Source organism: Aulonocara sp. 'chitande type north' Nkhata Bay, unplaced genomic scaffold (assembly GCF_057382095.1).
Source record: "Aulonocara sp. 'chitande type north' Nkhata Bay isolate Kocher_YH1m ecotype deep benthic unplaced genomic scaffold, A_spYH_male_GT1.1 unmapped_scaffold_22, whole genome shotgun sequence".
Classification (NCBI taxonomy): Eukaryota; Metazoa; Chordata; class Actinopteri; order Cichliformes; family Cichlidae; genus Aulonocara; species Aulonocara sp. 'chitande type north' Nkhata Bay.
The window spans coordinates 320,394-339,765 of NW_028234354.1; the positions used below are offsets into that span (position 1 = coordinate 320,394).

General features: G+C 41.6%; 2 protein-coding genes across 2 annotated transcripts; both read right to left on the minus strand.

Moving 5' to 3' along the window:
* Positions 1 to 854: 854 nt before the first annotated feature.
* On the minus strand, positions 855 to 2,450 carry LOC147300634 (nanos homolog 2-like). Its single transcript, XM_086285041.1, has one exon. It carries the CDS (start codon positions 2,279 to 2,281, stop codon positions 1,781 to 1,783), a length of 501 nt encoding a protein of 166 aa, XP_086141167.1. The 5' UTR covers positions 2,282 to 2,450; the 3' UTR covers positions 855 to 1,780.
* Positions 2,451 to 14,913: 12,463 nt separating this feature from the next.
* LOC147300635 (nanos homolog 2-like) lies at positions 14,914 to 16,509 on the minus strand. The gene has a single exon (XM_086285040.1). It carries the CDS (start codon positions 16,338 to 16,340, stop codon positions 15,840 to 15,842), a length of 501 nt encoding a protein of 166 aa, XP_086141166.1. The 5' UTR covers positions 16,341 to 16,509; the 3' UTR covers positions 14,914 to 15,839.
* Between the last annotated feature and the right edge of the window lie 2,863 nt (positions 16,510 to 19,372).

Below are 19,372 nucleotides of genomic sequence, written 5' to 3' on the forward strand. Positions count from 1 at the left end.
AGAGAGAAAAAAAAAAGAACTTTGGTGCAGGTGCAGGTGCAGGTGCAGTCTTTTATGTAGCTTTCTGGTGACCTTAAAAGAACCTTTACGAAGCCCGTTGACAGGCCTTTAATCGAATGATCGGTTGGTTGATTGATAACAGAAAAAAAGGACACATAAGATGGACATAAAGGACTGAAAACACCAAGAGCAAAATATTGCATCGCACTCATTTATGTAGTTTATTTTTAGATTAGATAATTTTGCAAAATAACGCAGCAAAATAAATAATAAGAGCCGGGATGTGCAGACTATTTAGCACTGAAAAAACTCCGTCCATGTGAACAGAATCAGGTGTTACCTTACCTGTTGATTAAATATCAAGACTATTTAGCAATAAGCTTACTTTAAAGGCTCGTAATAGGTGAACTGTCTTGGTATAGTTGAGTCACGCAGAGTTCATGGTCCATGTTGTGTTACTTGTTGTTTGTGTGTGTGTGTGTCACCCGATGACCCCTGGCGCCGGAGCGTCTAGACTACATTAGAGGTGTGTCACAGCAAAGAGCCGCACCTGCGCTCAAAGAGAGCACATACATAGAGGTGAGGTATGAGGATAAATGGATAGATGCGGTCCTTTTTCGAAGCTGAGCGCACAGTTGTATTTCCTGCACAATCACACACGAAGTGAGGCTGTGTTTATGCCGGTTATACCATGAATATACACCCTGCAGGCACCACTTGTTTGTCAAACTGTTTATGAAGCAAAAGTCACATTTCTGTTTATTTACAAAGCAAAAAGAAGGGGGGGAAAGAGGCGTAGGAGGGGGTGGAGCGTGCGCACTAGCATACCGGCGACGGCTGTTTCCTTTCACTAAAAGGAAAAAAATAATAAAATGTGTACTTCACGTTACGGTTGAAACTGGGGTTTTTTTTGTGTTTTTTTAATTTTTATTTTATAGAAACAATTTTTGCTCATAACCAATTGACAGGGGATTTCTTAAAATCACCCCGCAGTTCTTCAGCTGAGACACCTGAGTTAGAAAACACAAACACTGCAGCTGTCTTTGTACAAACTTGTACAAACTCTGTTTTGACCTTGTATACTGTATTTCCCCAGCCCCTCTATTTTGAAACTAAAACTATTGAACCTTAATTCAATTTCTCACTTCACATAATCGTTTCACTTTTGCCTTGAAGTGTTACTTTTAATTTAATTTAATTATTTTTTTATGACGCATGTTCTCTGGTGAGTTCAGGTACATCTGTAACTTCAAGTGGAAGAGTTGCATGTGAGTTAAAAATTTTCTATAATACCAAAAAAAAAAAAAAAAAAAAAAAAAAAGACAAAATACTGACGTTTTTGTCGAATAATCTGTCTGACATGAGGGATAATATAGCATTTGCATTTTAACTAAAAGACTCGCGCACTGACACTATGGGCACATTTTTAGAAATCTATTTAATTCCACAGAAAGGTTAGCCACTTTAGTGTTTCACTTGTGACCTATGAAGTACCCCCGAAATTGTATCATATTAAACAACAACAACAACAATAACAACAACAATAAACACTCGAGGACTTTAAAGAGTTTAATTTTTTCCGAGGTTTGAGAGCGCTCACCCCGGCTCGGGGCTCCACAGATGTGCTGGATGAGAGCTCCTTGCTGCAGACTGCAGCGGAGTGTTTGACAGTCAAACTTGAAACAGTCTTTGGAACTGAAACGGTCTCTGCCAACACGAACACATACCCCAAACAGTTCGGTAAATATGTACAGTTTCTCGCAGCTTCAGTTTTCAGCAGCTACCAGAACTTGCCTACCGTCTGCATCCTCCCAGCAGCCTCGCACTTCATCTGCGGGCAGTACTTGCGTGTGTGAGCGCTGTCACCGGTGGCTTCGCAGATCGGGCAAGTGTAGTTCCGGAGGACGGGGCAGAAAACTATCCCGTCGTCTGATTTGAGCTTGTGAGATAGGTACACCCTCGGAGTCTCCCCGTTCTGCTTGCATAAGCGGCAGTAGTCCGAGGATGAGGCGCTGCTGCTGGTGTCCGACGCGCTGCTGGTCGGACTGGACTGTGATGAGTTTTTGGAGGATTTCTTCCCCCGAGTGGAAGTGTGGACCTTACTCCAAGGGGGCGCTTGTCCCTTCTTTGGACGCTCGGTGTCTCGGTTATCAACCTCACGGTTGCTGCACAGTTTCTCGAACACTTGGCTCAGATTCATGTAGTCGTGCCACATGTTAAAGCTGTCCCCACCAGTGAGGATCGAGTTCTGGACCTCCAGTTGTCTCGGCATTGTGGTCATTTTTTGGCAGAAGTAAAACTGAGAGTGTGTTTGGAGCGCCTCATATTTATAGCTCACTGAAGAAGGTTTTAAAATGCAACAATGTTCGGAGATAGAGAGAAAAAAAAAAGAACTTTGGTGCAGGTGCAGGTGCAGGTGCAGTCTTTTATGTAGCTTTCTGGTGACCTTAAAAGAACCTTTACGAAGCCCGTTGACAGGCCTTTAATCGAATGATCGGTTGGTTGATTGATAACAGAAAAAAAGGACACATAAGATGGACATAAAGGACTGAAAACACCAAGAGCAAAATATTGCATCGCACTCATTTATGTAGTTTATTTTTAGATTAGATAATTTTGCAAAATAACGCAGCAAAATAAATAATAAGAGCCGGGATGTGCAGACTATTTAGCACTGAAAAAACTCCGTCCATGTGAACAGAATCAGGTGTTACCTTACCTGTTGATTAAATATCAAGACTATTTAGCAATAAGCTTACTTTAAAGGCTCGTAATAGGTGAACTGTCTTGGTATAGTTGAGTCACGCAGAGTTCATGGTCCATGTTGTGTTACTTGTTGTTTGTGTGTGTGTGTGTGTGTCACCCGATGACCCCTGGCGCCGGAGCGTCTAGACTACATTAGAGATGTGTCACAGCAAAGAGCCGCACCTGCGCTCAAAGAGAGCACATACATAGAGGTGAGATGAGGATAAATGGATAGATGCGGTCCTTTTTCGAAGCTGAGCGCACAGTTGTATTTCCTGCACAATCACACACGAAGTGAGGCTGTGTTTATGCCGGTTATACCATGAATATACACCCTGCAGGCACCACTTGTTTGTCAAACTGTTTATGAAGCAAAAGTCACATTTCTGTTTATTTACAAAGCAAAAAGAAGGGGGGGGAAGAGGCGTAGGAGGGGGTGGAGCGTGCGCACTAGCATACCGGCGACGGCTGTTTCCTTTCACTAAAAGGAAAAAAATAATAAAATGTGTACTTCACGTTACGGTTGAAACTGGGGTTTTTTTTGTTTTTTTAATTTTTATTTTATAGAAACAATTTTTGCTCATAACCAATTGACAGGGGATTTCTTAAAATCACCCCGCAGTTCTTCAGCTGAGACACCTGAGTTAGAAAACACAAACACTGCAGCTGTCTTTAACTCGCGAGGGCAGTCATGGACGCAAGACCTGCGTCTCATCACTGCTGCTTTGTGAATGTCTGTCTGTGAAAAGCGCTTAATAAATAAAGTTTACTTACTTACTTACTTACTTACTTACTGAGCCTGCAGTTCAGAAATTTAACCATTAGATGGAGTCATTGCCAAAGCAATGACTCCATCTAATTGCTATGACTTTTGGTGTTTATTTTGGACCTTAACTCGCCCCACAGTTTTGAGACAAGGTTCACATATGATATATCATTGTGTGCGGCTGGAGCTGGAATGAGTTGCTATGACTTTTGGTGTTTATTACTTCTATAGTTTTTTAAATATGAATATTTTAATGCAAGTTTTTTCCCATTGAAATGAATGGAGAACAAGAAAACTTCATTTGTGGTGTGCTGGCTCACTCTAGTGGTATGTCGGGAGTAATGGAGGCGGCCGCTGTGTCCCTGTGGTTGGCATACTTGTCAGATATCGACAAATCCTACACTACAGACCAGTTGACAGCGTGCAATAACCCAGCCGATTCATTCGTCTTTACACTACCTCACAATCGACTCAACGGTGAGTTATTTGTTTGTTTTGTTTTCTCACAATTAATGTAAAGCCAAGGTATATATCAACGGCGCGCGCAGCGGAAGTATGGCATTATAGCGGATTATAATGGGGGACGCTTTTATTTTGTATAACTACCGGAAGTAGTTCCTGTGTACTGAGCTAGCTGGGTAGCTAGCGCCGCGTCGCTTAAAAAGCAGCCGGGCTTGTCTTAAACTTAAGAGGCTGACACTCGCTAAACCACCCGATCGCTCGCCAAGCGACAGACGTCCATGTGTTCAACAACAGACACACGTCATTCCCCTTCGTGGTCTAAACCAATCAGAGATAGTCGGGGCGGGACCTCTGTCCGTGGTCGAGCTGGACGTGGAGGTGGATAGAGACGGGTGAGTAGCTTGAATGAAGCGATATCGATTCATTAAATCCTGAATTGAATGAATATAAATGTGTTTTACCAGAAACGCCAGAATCTCAGGTTAAAGCTCACAAAACTATTTCAACAACAACCAGCAAATGAGAGCAGGAAACGCATTCCACACGAAGACGTAAACAGAGCGGACCGACGCATCAGAATTAGCTTAGTCGGCGTGGGGGCTAATATCATCCTTAATTCCTTCTTACTTTTGCTGTTTTGCTTCCAACACGATAAAACCCACAGCTGTGCGTGAACTGTGAGAGAAACTTCAAGAAAAGTTTCCCATCTCAAACATGTGTTTTCTGCATTACTCATTCGCTTATTACCCATCAGTCTACCGTTGTTTACAGCGCTGGCGGCCGCTGTCTTTTCTTTCCTTTGTAAATGACGTCGGATAATAAAGCTTAATTTCTGCTGTTTAATACTGAAGAAATGTAAACTTTTTCAAATTAGGTATAATTGCAGAATATTTTTAAGGTTATCTGCTATAAAATCCATGCCAGGAAAATCTCCTTTATGTTTTTATTTTTTTATTTTTTTATTCTCAGTTACTTTGACACAACGGCATGTGCTGTGATGGTCACATCTCTGATAAAGTTTAGTGTCAGTACTGATAAATGATCAGAATTATAAGATCTCTCACTTTCTGAGTAAAAATTGCACCAAATCGAATCTGGATTATGTGGATTATAGAAATCAGTGATGATACACAGTGTGTGTGTGTGTGTGTGTGTGTGTGTGTGTGTGTGTGTGTGTGCTTTGGTGTGTGTGCTTTGGTGTGTGTGTGTGTGTGTGTGTGTGACAGAGAGAGAGAGAGTGACACTTGCTGTGTATTTAAGAAACAAACGCTCAAAGAAACCAAACAGAATGACACAGGCAGAAAGACACTGTTTTATTTTGGTAACCAATGATGCATTTCTTCTTCCCTTGTACAGGGCCTTTTATGACAGGAACAGGAACCACAGAGCGTCAGCCGCACACATCGAAGCTGCACAGGGCACACGCGGCGCCACGCAGAATAAATGACGTTCCTGGGCCAAGGCCGAAGCCCAGCCACCCGCTGCCTCCTCGCCGCCTCCTCCCGGGACCTTCAAGGACCACCCACCAGCCACTGGTACACATTCCAATCTTACACAATGGCCCCAGCATCACAGGGCATCTCCTGACATTAAAATCTATCCTGATTTCTGTTGTTTTTCCCTCATCTCTGAGCCGCTGAGTGTGTGTGTGTGTGTGTGTGTGTGTGTGTGTGTGTGTGTGTGTGTGTGTGTGTGTGTGTCTCTCTCTCTTTTACACAAAAAACACATGTCAGTTGTTAAGGAAAATGTTATAAAACACTTCTTCAGTAAAGACTCAGAGAAGAGAAACACACAGAACTTCTTGCTAGCAAGGGCAGCCTCCACTCTAAGAGACTCCAGTGAGAGAACTGCCCCGGTCTTTATTTTATACTCCATTGAGCGTGTGTGTGTGCGTGTGTGTGTGTGTTGACAGAGAGAGAGAGAGAGAGACAGAGAGAGAGAGAGAGAGAGAGAGAGAGGGAGAGATACAAAGGAATGTAATTCAAATTTTGCACTTCAGACCTTACTGTGTGTGTGTGTGTGTGTGTGTGTGTGTGTGTGTGTTGACAGAGAGAGAGAGAGAGAGAGAGAGGGAGAGATACAAAGGAATGTAATTCAAATTTTGCACTTCAGACCTTACAGTGTGTGTGTGTGTGTGTGTGTGTGTGTGTGTGTGTGTCTGTCTTTTACACAAAAAATGCACTTGCAACAACTTTAATATGGAATGTACTGGACTTCCCAGCTAGGCGCCCTCCTGTGGATGACAGGTGCAATTGATTGTCAAAAGCAGATATCTAACAGCTTCTGACACTTTGTACCGCATTGAGCCAGCAGAGGGAGCCCCCCTGGTTCAATCCCAGTTGCACAGCAGTTGTGACCAGCTTCTGTCTGTGTGCTTTGGTGTGTGTGAGTGTGTGTGTGTGTGTGTTGACAGAGAGAGAGAGAGACAGAGAGAGAGAGAGAGAGAGAGAGAGAGAGGGAGAGATACAAAGGAATGTAATTCAAATTTTGCACTTCAGACCTTACTGTGTGTGTGTGTGTGTGTGTGTGTGTGTGTGTGTGTGTCTGTCTTTTACACAAAAAATGCACTTGCAACAACTTTAATATGGAATGTACTGGACTTCCCAGCTAGGCGCCCTCCTGTGGACGACAGGTGCAATCCCAGTTGCACAGCACTTGACCAGCTTCTGTGTGTGTGTGTGTGTGTGTGTGTGTGACAGAGAGACAGACAGAGAGAGAGAGAGAGAGACACTTGCTGTGTATTTAAAAAAACAAGCGCTCAAACAAACCAAAGAGAACGACAGAGGCAGAAAGACACTGTTTTTTTTGTGGTAACCCATGAGGTCTTGCTATCGAATTGTACAGTGCATCCTGAAGCAAGGCCGAGCAGATGACATAGTGCTCCACAGGCCTGCTTCTGGTGCCTGCTCCTGTACCAACCTGCTGCAGAGGCTTCTGTGAAGGGAAACTGCTACATGTTATGTCACCAATCCCTGCCATGCTGCGTGTCTAACGACCCGGCAGGGCCTGCTGAGTACAGTGGTGGTGGACCCAGGCCCTCTGCACCTTCCTTTCTCCGACTGGGACCCTTTTGTCCCATCCTTTTTGGTCCGATTCGCCATATCTCCAGAACCGAAGAAGCCATCGGCGTGGCTTCTTCGCCACAGCGTCCGGCACCCACCAAAACCCCCACCTAGACACCAACATCAGCCCTCTACACCTCTTACTTTTTCAGTTATTCCACTTTTGTCCCATCCTCTCCTGGCTTTTTCCCCATAACCTATCATTTAAGCCTCATCATACCTGCCGTGGGCCACTGGAGGGAGACAAATCACCATGCACTAAAATTCAAATTTTGCACTGCAAACCTCACAGTGTCTGTGTCTGTGTGTGTGTCTGTGTGTGTGTGTGTGTGTGTGTGTGTGTGTGTGTGTGTGCGCTTTGGTGTGTGTGTGTGTGTGTGTGTGTGTGTGTGCGCGCTTTGGTGTGTGTGCTTTGGTGTGTGTGCTTTGGTGTGTGTGTGTGTGTGTGTGACAGAGAGAGAGAGAGAGAGAGAGTGACACTTGCTGTGTATTTAAGAAACAAACGCTCAAAGAAACCAAACAGAATGACACAGGCAGAAAGACACTGTTTTATTTTGGTAACCAATGATGCATTTCTTATCCCCTTGTACAGGGCCTTTTATGACAGGAACAGGAACCACAGAGCGTCAGCCGCACACATCGAAGCTGCACAGGGCACACGCGGCACCACGCAGAATAAATGACGTTCCTGGGCCAAGGCCGAAGCCCAGCCACCCGCTGCCTCCTCGCCGCCTCCTCCCGGGACCTTCAAGGACCACCCACCAGCCACTGGTACACATTCCAATCTTACACAATGGCCCCAGCATCACAGGGCATCTCCTGACATTAAAATCTATCCTGATTTCTGTTGTTTTTCCCTCATCTCTGAGCCGCTGAGTGTGAGTGTGTGTGTGTGTGTGTGTGTGTGTGTGTGTGTGTGTGTGTGTGTGTGTCTCTCTCTTTTACACAAAAAACACATGTCAGTTGTTAAGGAAAATGTTATAAAACACTTCTTCAGTAAAGACTCAGAGAAGAGAAACACACAGAACTTCTTGCTAGCAAGGGCAGCCTCCACTCTAAGAGACTCCAGTGAGAGAACTGCCCCGGTCTTTATTTTATACTCCATTGAGCGTGTGTGTGTGTGTGTGTGTGTGTGTTGACAGAGAGAGAGAGAGAGAGGGAGAGATACAAAGGAATGTAATTCAAATTTTGCACTTCAGACCTTACTGTGTGTGTGTGTGTGTGTGTGTGTGTGTGTGTGTGTGTGTGTACGCGGTTTACGTGTGTAATTTTGCTTATGTTGACAAATATCCTAATGCAGCTGTAGTCTGCTGAAAAAAAAGGTGCTTTTATGTTATACATATATAAATATAAAAATCTCAGCCCCAGTCGGCAATGTGGATCATCGAACAGTGCCCCTACTTTAAAGAAACACTTTTCTAATCAGGCCACAGATGCTGTCTTAGTATTATTTTGTTTCAACGCTCCTTTTATGTCTTAATTTCAGACCCATACATATATTCATTTGAAGTTTGCTTTAACTGATCAGAGCTGTAGATGCTCCCTAAAGCAGCTCTTATGTGTAAATCTTATGTAGCTCCTCCTTTGTGTTCACTGGTTATTCTGAAGCCAAAGTTTCACCAAGTCGTGGGTTTGAGCACGGACCAAAGATGTGCGTATTTTAATAAGCTTTTACAAGAAGAAATTAACCAAATGCGGACAGATTCCCTAATTTATATGCAACTCTTTCCACTTGTATTAACATTTTCCTGCTGTACACGTCTTCTTAGTGTAGTATTTAAGACAGTAGATGCTTTGTAAAGATAATAGTCCAGTACTGTCTGCTACACTGCCCCATGCAATATAACCAGCCTAATTTTCATTTTTTTTTCTCACCATGGAAGGCCTTGACAAGTCATTGCAGTCTGCCCTGTATCCTGCTCAGAAGCAGGTCTTTGCTTTTTCTACTGCAGCTGCAGGCAGCTCCAAGCTGTATGAAAAGGAAAGAAGAAAAATCAAACTACACGTTTTTTCTTTGTATTACGCTTGTTTGTATGTTGCATGGTACCTTTCTATTTGTGTATAGTTAATTGCACTATTGTTTGTTTTGAAACTAACTTGAGAGTGCAATAAAAAAACTATAAATACTGTATGTAATTAATAAAATTTTTACCATATTGTCTTTGGTGCTGTTTTTCAGCCTCATCTATCCTTTTTTATTTTGAGAAATGTACGTATGTGGTGCCCAGACTTGTGAAGCATTAGGACTATTGTCTTCCTGTAGTTTTGAGGTAACTCAGTTGTGCTGTTAGTGCCAACGCTTTTTACTGGTTTATAAGAATAGCTGGTTGAACAAGTAATGCCAACTGTCTTTGTTGCCCTGTGGTTATGCGCCGTTTAATTAGTAAACCCAAGATGGGCAATTTTTTGAACTGGGGCAGGGGTACCACCATCCTGTCCCACGGTGGAGAGTGCATCTCAAGGAACCGGCGATTGCTGGTTCCCTGATCTTTTTTCAACACCCTAACCCTTTACCACAGACGTGGAGTCAGGACCCGCTGTTCACTTTCAGTCAGTACACTGAAAATGAGTTTCATCAGACTAACCACAAATGTACGACAGTCAAGAACTTCTGCAGCTCTGAGCCAAGTTTCCTAAACAGTCTGCAGTATGAGGAGGACGAGTTCTTTAGAAAACTGATAGCTGCAGAAGGACAAACCTCAACTCAAAAATCTTTAAAACGCCTTCATTCTTCTCATATGATTAATGAGAAGGAAAACGGGACACCACTGTCTTATAATTCCCCAGGAACAAACTCCTCTTTCTCTCATTTCAGACCTGTTTCAAATCATAAGCAGACACAACCAAAAACCGGCTCACCTAATCAAACCAAATCCTAACTTTAAGCCACTATCCAGTCCTGTCCCCCTTCTCTCCTCATACCACCCACAGTTCAGACCCCACCTCAGGCCCCTTACTGCCTGAGGAGGGGTCTGAAGTATTTTCCAGCCTTATAAAGAAAGGGAAGACTGAAGTGGCAGACTGTCATGCAAAAAGCGAGCATCTCCTCCTTGCACTGCTTACAGTCAAATGACAAAATATGTGAACTCTTTTTAAACAGGAAAAAGGAAGAAATTGTACACCAGAGGGGGCAAGAAGGAGAAAACTTGAATATAAACTCAAAAGAAAAACCGCTGTTCCTTCCCTCCCCCAGAAGGCAGTAGAATATCATCATGTTAAATGCCACTTTTGGGGGGGGGGGGGGGTAAAATTACTTGACAAATATGTTTCTCTTTTTTGTTATTTCGTCCCTCTTTGTTACAGCTACAGGAGGACAATAAACAGAAGAAGGAGAGCGGCACCAAAGAGGCGAAAAAACGAAAGAGCGCACCACCTCCTGACACCACATCCACAAAGAAGTCCAAATGTACCTCCAGTGCTGAGGGGGACGACAAGGAGGTTTTTCTCCTCCCTGTTCGTGGGCGTGAGCGTTACGAGATGTTGAAGAAGATCAATGACGGTTTGGAGCTGCTTGACAAGGACAGCAAAAGCAAGTCAAAGGTCTCAGTGAAGCATGAGGTTCCCGTGCCCTCCAGTGGAAAGAGGCTGCTCCAGAGAGGAGAGAGGAGTGACAGCGACTAAGATGCCCATCACCTCAATTTCGAAAACAAATGTCACCTTTTTGTCTAAGCCTTTAGGATTATTTCAGGTTTTAAATGCCCATTTAAAAACCAAAATGCCATCCTGCCTCAGTTAAAACGGTTCCTGAAACTGTACTGCCTGATTAGTCACTGCACTGACATACTGTTGTGTTCAGTTATGTTTTTCTTTTCTTTTTAAAAAAAACAAAAAAAACAACAACCCTATGTTCCTAATTGGGTTAGAGCCGTTCAGCATGGTTTGAGTGAGATTAAGAATGATCCTTGTCATAACGAGTCACTGCCGTTTATTTAAATAAAGTTCAAAGCTAGGCTTGCAAAACTTGAATGGAATTTGCCTCTGATGTTGCTGTATTACTGTGCTACAGTCCTGTCGCACCATGTCATTTTTTAAAAAAGAAATGTATATATTTTGCATGATTGTCTGGGAAATGCAACCACCTCTGCGCAACCTTGATTCATATGCAATATGTAATCATGTTTGTGTAACATGAAAGAAAAAAGAGAAAAAACGATGATAAATGCAAAGACTGGTAACAGCGCTAAGAACCATAAAGCAAGAGAATTTTTAAAAAACTGTGAGAAATAAACTACACTGTAAAAAAAATAACCCTATTCAAATTAAAAAAAATGATGTCCAGTTGTCACATCCAAAATATTTGGCTTTATAGAATCCAAATTGAGTCACTTGATATGACCTGATACTTTTATGTTGATATAAACAATATTACTAGACTTGACTGAAACTTTAAATTTTGCATTGATCCAAATTGATTTTTTTACATAGAACCATATTTTAATTATTGAACCAAGCTAATATATTGAAATTTAACCAACCTAATGTATTCACATCGAACCAAATTAACATGAACTAATATGTTTGTGTTGAAGCCAGGTAATTGATTTACATATATTCAAACTATATTTTTTACATTTCATTTCAGTTCAAAAATGCTCTGCATTTCCTATAAAAAACAAGACAGTTGGCCAACCAATTATTTCAAAATTATTTATTGTTCCAAACCATTTTAACTATAATCAATAGAGAGGATTAGTAATATACAGATTTAGTGCTACAGCAGAAATGATTAGAGAAATGTTTGTTTTATAAAACCTGCAATCTTTTGAAAACCAGTATAAAACCTGCAATCTTTTGAAAACCAGTATAAAACCTGCAACCTGTCTAAAAGAACTGGCATAAAACCATTATAAAAACTCTTTTTAAACCAATTTGCAAGTACTCAAAAATGTTTATATGTGCACTGTGCCTGTACAATGTAAAAAAAAAAAATCTACACATGTATCAATGAAATCAACTTAAATCTCCCTTTCAAATGGGTGTTCTTATAAATTTTGAATGTAGAATACCACTGCAGGCCAACCAAGCAAAATAACCAAGCACACATGCACATGCATGTGCACATACACATGCACACATGCATGCAAACACACTACTGTGCAGTGTTAAGTTCACAATTAAGTTTGCGAATCTTAGAGGTCATCTTGTTAAAGTCAAGCTCCATCATAATCTTTTGAAGAGCCTCAAAGGTGAACCTGAATCCTCGTGGATATTCCATATTAAGAGCATAACAGAGTCCAAAGACCATTGCCACTCCAGCTGCCACAGAAGGCAACTCATTCAGGACTTCCACACCATCAATGATTATCCCGATGTCTCGAGGCTGATGTAGGAGGCTTGAGTTGTCCCTGAAGACGAAGAGTGCCATGGTGGTACTCTGCAGCTCTTCCTCAGCTTCATCTTTCTGGGATATCTTGAGGTAAAATATGGAACAAAATGTACAAGTGAAGAATTGAAGTCTGGCACACCTGATAAATCTTTGACCATAATAAACTACTATTTTGATAGTTGTTTGGTCACAGACTATTAGAACAATTATTTGACTAATCAGATTGTGAATTGCATAATCATTAAATTAAATCAATGGTGGAACATTTTCATAAATGTTCCACAAAGCCCAAGAAAAAAAAAGAAAACAATACAGAACCCTAAGATATTAACTTGATGAGTTGATTAATCGTTGCTGTCCTACATTAATCACTGCATTTAATAGCAGAGTTGTCAAATTTACATCAAGAGACTGCATCTCATGTAGAGACAGAACAGATATGGACATACCATGTATTCTTTTATCAAGTCCTCAACACATCAGCAAGGTGAATGAGAGGATAATGAGGGAGAGTCTAGATTATTATGAAATGTTTAAAAAGGATGTGCAGTGTAAATGCAAAATGATACCTGTTCAGATTAAATGAAAATGTATGCTTCAGCCATGGAATGGATGGAGCGATCTGTGGTTCTGAAAGCATACAGAAAAAAAGAATAATGTTACTTCTCTATAAAACACATTACATAGAAAAACCAAGAAATACGTAACATGACATACCAAACAGTCTACAGACCAGCCATTAGCGACTAAGTTTGGCATAGGGTCAATTTTTTGCTGTTAAAATTAAAATTTCTTCAGAAAATGCACATTTTTCCGAGCTGCGCCTGAAAGTCAATTGAAGGAATTAGTCTTATGTCATTGATCTTATATGCTGGCTTGTTATTTCTGTCTCTAAATCATGCACATTAATAATTATCTTTTGCGCTCGGTGTACACACACATAACACATATTTATATGAAGAGAGACAAACGTGCGCGCACAAACACAAGCTTGTGTCTAGAAACCGCGAGCTCACCAGAAAAATTCAAACGAAGCGGAGCACGGAGTTATACTATGAATGTTATGAACTATGAACTTATGCTAGCTAGCTTTATCCACCACCGATGTATCGTGGTAACGCTAGCTAGTTAGGCAAAAAGCCGTGTTTTACCAGTATACTAACTTGTATTCCCGACTGTGATGGTCGGTTTCTGGTAACCAGTTCTAACGTTGCGCAGGATAGCTAGCTAGCTTATAGCTAGCAGCTACAATCATGCAAAAATTAGGGGTGGCTGTCGACCCAGCTTAAATGGGGTTATTTTCTGCGATTTTGGCAATACAAATTATAAAAGCTTTTGTAACACACTTGGCTTTACTTACGTTTATTTTCAGATGAAATTAATCAAAGATGTGACATGATGTTTCCAGCAGCCATGCAGAATAAAAATGGGTCCCGGTCTATTTCTGGTGGGCGTGTTCAAGTGCAAATCACTTTGACTCAAATTAAAGATATTATCTGTTCAACATGAAAAGAAATATATGTTTTGAGAGAAATCAAAAACTTTGCGTTGCGATGTTCACAATCCTGTACTGACACTATGGGCACATTTTTAGAAATCTATTTAATTCCACAGAAAGGTTAGCCACTTTAGTGTTTCACTTGTGACCTATTTATAGCTCACTGAAGAAGGTTTTAAAATGCAACAATGTTCGGAGATAGAGAGAAAAAAAAAAGAACTTTGGTGCAGGTGCAGGTGCAGGTGCAGTCTTTTATGTAGCTTTCTGGTGACCTTAAAAGAACCTTTACGAAGCCCGTTGACAGGCCTTTAATCGAATGATCGGTTGGTTGATTGATAACAGAAAAAAAGGACACATAAGATGGACATAAAGGACTGAAAACACCAAGAGCAAAATATTGCATCGCACTCATTTATGTAGTTTATTTTTAGATTAGATAATTTTGCAAAATAACGCAGCAAAATAAATAATAAGAGCCGGGATGTGCAGACTATTTAGCACTGAAAAAACTCCGTCCATGTGAACAGAATCAGGTGTTACCTTACCTGTTGATTAAATATCAAGACTATTTAGCAATAAGCTTACTTTAAAGGCTCGTAATAGGTGAACTGTCTTGGTATAGTTGAGTCACGCAGAGTTCATGGTCCATGTTGTGTTACTTGTTGTTTGTGTGTGTGTGTGTCACCCGATGACCCCTGGCGCCGGAGCGTCTAGACTACATTAGAGGTGTGTCACAGCAAAGAGCCGCACCTGCGCTCAAAGAGAGCACATACATAGAGGTGAGGTATGAGGATAAATGGATAGATGCGGTCCTTTTTCGAAGCTGAGCGCACAGTTGTATTTCCTGCACAATCACACACGAAGTGAGGCTGTGTTTATGCCGGTTATACCATGAATATACACCCTGCAGGCACCACTTGTTTGTCAAACTGTTTATGAAGCAAAAGTCACATTTCTGTTTATTTACAAAGCAAAAAGAAGGGGGGGAAAGAGGCGTAGGAGGGGGTGGAGCGTGCGCACTAGCATACCGGCGACGGCTGTTTCCTTTCACTAAAAGGAAAAAAATAATAAAATGTGTACTTCACGTTACGGTTGAAACTGGGGTTTTTTTTGTGTTTTTTTAATTTTTATTTTATAGAAACAATTTTTGCTCATAACCAATTGACAGGGGATTTCTTAAAATCACCCCGCAGTTCTTCAGCTGAGACACCTGAGTTAGAAAACACAAACACTGCAGCTGTCTTTGTACAAACTTGTACAAACTCTGTTTTGACCTTGTATACTGTATTTCCCCAGCCCCTCTATTTTGAAACTAAAACTATTGAACCTTAATTCAATTTCTCACTTCACATAATCGTTTCACTTTTGCCTTGAAGTGTTACTTTTAATTTAATTTAATTATTTTTTTATGACGCATGTTCTCTGGTGAGTTCAGGTACATCTGTAACTTCAAGTGGAAGAGTTGCATGTGAGTTAAAAATTTTCTATAATACCAAAAAAAAAAAAAAAAAAAAAAAAAAAGACAAAATACTGACGTTTTTGTCGAATAATCTGTCTGACATGAGGGATAATATAGCATTTGCATTTTAACTAAAAGACTCGCGCACTGACACTATGGGCACATTTTTAGAAATCTATTTAATTCCACAGAAAGGTTAGCCACTTTAGTGTTTCACTTGTGACCTATGAAGTACCCCCGAAATTGTATCATATTAAACAACAACAACAACAATAACAACAACAATAAACACTCGAGGACTTTAAAGAGTTTAATTTTTTCCGAGGTTTGAGAGCGCTCACCCCGGCTCGGGGCTCCACAGATGTGCTGGATGAGAGCTCCTTGCTGCAGACTGCAGCGGAGTGTTTGACAGTCAAACTTGAAACAGTCTTTGGAACTGAAACGGTCTCTGCCAACACGAACACATACCCCAAACAGTTCGGTAAATATGTACAGTTTCTCGCAGCTTCAGTTTTCAGCAGCTACCAGAACTTGCCTACCGTCTGCATCCTCCCAGCAGCCTCGCACTTCATCTGCGGGCAGTACTTGCGTGTGTGAGCGCTGTCACCGGTGGCTTCGCAGATCGGGCAAGTGTAGTTCCGGAGGACGGGGCAGAAAACTATCCCGTCGTCTGATTTGAGCTTGTGAGATAGGTACACCCTCGGAGTCTCCCCGTTCTGCTTGCATAAGCGGCAGTAGTCCGAGGATGAGGCGCTGCTGCTGGTGTCCGACGCGCTGCTGGTCGGACTGGACTGTGATGAGTTTTTGGAGGATTTCTTCCCCCGAGTGGAAGTGTGGACCTTACTCCAAGGGGGCGCTTGTCCCTTCTTTGGACGCTCGGTGTCTCGGTTATCAACCTCACGGTTGCTGCACAGTTTCTCGAACACTTGGCTCAGATTCATGTAGTCGTGCCACATGTTAAAGCTGTCCCCACCAGTGAGGATCGAGTTCTGGACCTCCAGTTGTCTCGGCATTGTGGTCATTTTTTGGCAGAAGTAAAACTGAGAGTGTGTTTGGAGCGCCTCATATTTATAGCTCACTGAAGAAGGTTTTAAAATGCAACAATGTTCGGAGATAGAGAGAAAAAAAAAAGAACTTTGGTGCAGGTGCAGGTGCAGGTGCAGTCTTTTATGTAGCTTTCTGGTGACCTTAAAAGAACCTTTACGAAGCCCGTTGACAGGCCTTTAATCGAATGATCGGTTGGTTGATTGATAACAGAAAAAAAGGACACATAAGATGGACATAAAGGACTGAAAACACCAAGAGCAAAATATTGCATCGCACTCATTTATGTAGTTTATTTTTAGATTAGATAATTTTGCAAAATAACGCAGCAAAATAAATAATAAGAGCCGGGATGTGCAGACTATTTAGCACTGAAAAAACTCCGTCCATGTGAACAGAATCAGGTGTTACCTTACCTGTTGATTAAATATCAAGACTATTTAGCAATAAGCTTACTTTAAAGGCTCGTAATAGGTGAACTGTCTTGGTATAGTTGAGTCACGCAGAGTTCATGGTCCATGTTGTGTTACTTGTTGTTTGTGTGTGTGTGTGTGTGTCACCCGATGACCCCTGGCGCCGGAGCGTCTAGACTACATTAGAGATGTGTCACAGCAAAGAGCCGCACCTGCGCTCAAAGAGAGCACATACATAGAGGTGAGATGAGGATAAATGGATAGATGCGGTCCTTTTTCGAAGCTGAGCGCACAGTTGTATTTCCTGCACAATCACACACGAAGTGAGGCTGTGTTTATGCCGGTTATACCATGAATATACACCCTGCAGGCACCACTTGTTTGTCAAACTGTTTATGAAGCAAAAGTCACATTTCTGTTTATTTACAAAGCAAAAAGAAGGGGGGGGAAGAGGCGTAGGAGGGGGTGGAGCGTGCGCACTAGCATACCGGCGACGGCTGTTTCCTTTCACTAAAAGGAAAAAAATAATAAAATGTGTACTTCACGTTACGGTTGAAACTGGGGTTTTTTTTGTTTTTTTAATTTTTATTTTATAGAAACAATTTTTGCTCATAACCAATTGACAGGGGATTTCTTAAAATCACCCCGCAGTTCTTCAGCTGAGACACCTGAGTTAGAAAACACAAACACTGCAGCTGTCTTTAACTCGCGAGGGCAGTCATGGACGCAAGACCTGCGTCTCATCACTGCTGCTTTGTGAATGTCTGTCTGTGAAAAGCGCTTAATAAATAAAGTTTACTTACTTACTTACTTACTTACTTACTGAGCCTGCAGTTCAGAAATTTAACCATTAGATGGAGTCATTGCCAAAGCAATGACTCCATCTAATTGCTATGACTTTTGGTGTTTATTTTGGACCTTAACTCGCCCCACAGTTTTGAGACAAGGTTCACATATGATATATCATTGTGTGCGGCTGGAGCTGGAATGAGTTGCTATGACTTTTGGTGTTTATTACTTCTATAGTTTTTTAAATATGAATATTTTAATGCAAGTTTTTTCCCATTGAAATGAATGGAGAACAAGAAAACTTCATTTGTGGTGTGCTGGCTCACTCTAGTGGTATGTCGGGAGTAATGGAGGCGGCCGCTGTGTCCCTGTGGTTGGCATACTTGTCAGATATCGACAAATCCTACACTACAGACCAGTTGACAGCGTGCAATAACCCAGCCGATTCATTCGTCTTTACACTACCTCACAATCGACTCAACGGTGAGTTATTTGTTTGTTTTGTTTTCTCACAATTAATGTAAAGCCAAGGTATATATCAACGGCGCGCGCAGCGGAAGTATGGCATTATAGCGGATTATAATGGGGGACGCTTTTATTTTGTATAACTACCGGAAGTAGTTCCTGTGTACTGAGCTAGCTGGGTAGCTAGCGCCGCGTCGCTTAAAAAGCAGCCGGGCTTGTCTTAAACTTAAGAGGCTGACACTCGCTAAACCACCCGATCGCTCGCCAAGCGACAGACGTCCATGTGTTCAACAACAGACACACGTCATTCCCCTTCGTGGTCTAAACCAATCAGAGATAGTCGGGGCGGGACCTCTGTCCGTGGTCGAGCTGGACGTGGAGGTGGATAGAGACGGGTGAGTAGCTTGAATGAAGCGATATCGATTCATTAAATCCTGAATTGAATGAATATAAATGTGTTTTACCAGAAACGCCAGAATCTCAGGTTAAAGCTCACAAAACTATTTCAACAACAACCAGCAAATGAGAGCAGGAAACGCATTCCACACGAAGACGTAAACAGAGCGGACCGACGCATCAGAATTAGCTTAGTCGGCGTGGGGGCTAATATCATCCTTAATTCCTTCTTACTTTTGCTGTTTTGCTTCCAACACGATAAAACCCACAGCTGTGCGTGAACTGTGAGAGAAACTTCAAGAAAAGTTTCCCATCTCAAACATGTGTTTTCTGCATTACTCATTCGCTTATTACCCATCAGTCTACCGTTGTTTACAGCGCTGGCGGCCGCTGTCTTTTCTTTCCTTTGTAAATGACGTCGGATAATAAAGCTTAATTTCTGCTGTTTAATACTGAAGAAATGTAAACTTTTTCAAATTAGGTATAATTGCAGAATATTTTTAAGGTTATCTGCTATAAAATCCATGCCAGGAAAATCTCCTTTATGTTTTTATTTTTTTATTTTTTTATTCTCAGTTACTTTGACACAACGGCATGTGCTGTGATGGTCACATCTCTGATAAAGTTTAGTGTCAGTACTGATAAATGATCAGAATTATAAGATCTCTCACTTTCTGAGTAAAAATTGCACCAAATCGAATCTGGATTATGTGGATTATAGAAATCAGTGATGATACACAGTGTGTGTGTGTGTGTGTGTGTGTGTGTGTGTGTGCTTTGGTGTGTGTGCTTTGGTGTGTGTGTGTGTGTGTGTGTGTGACAGAGAGAGAGAGAGTGACACTTGCTGTGTATTTAAGAAACAAACGCTCAAAGAAACCAAACAGAATGACACAGGCAGAAAGACACTGTTTTATTTTGGTAACCAATGATGCATTTCTTCTTCCCTT

Bases quoted from the DNA above. Each gene is read 5' to 3' on its own strand.
- LOC147300634 (XM_086285041.1), bottom strand. From the start codon at position 2,281: ATGACCACAATGCCGAGACAACTGGAGGTCCAGAACTCGATCCTCACT.
- LOC147300635 (XM_086285040.1), bottom strand. From the start codon at position 16,340: ATGACCACAATGCCGAGACAACTGGAGGTCCAGAACTCGATCCTCACT.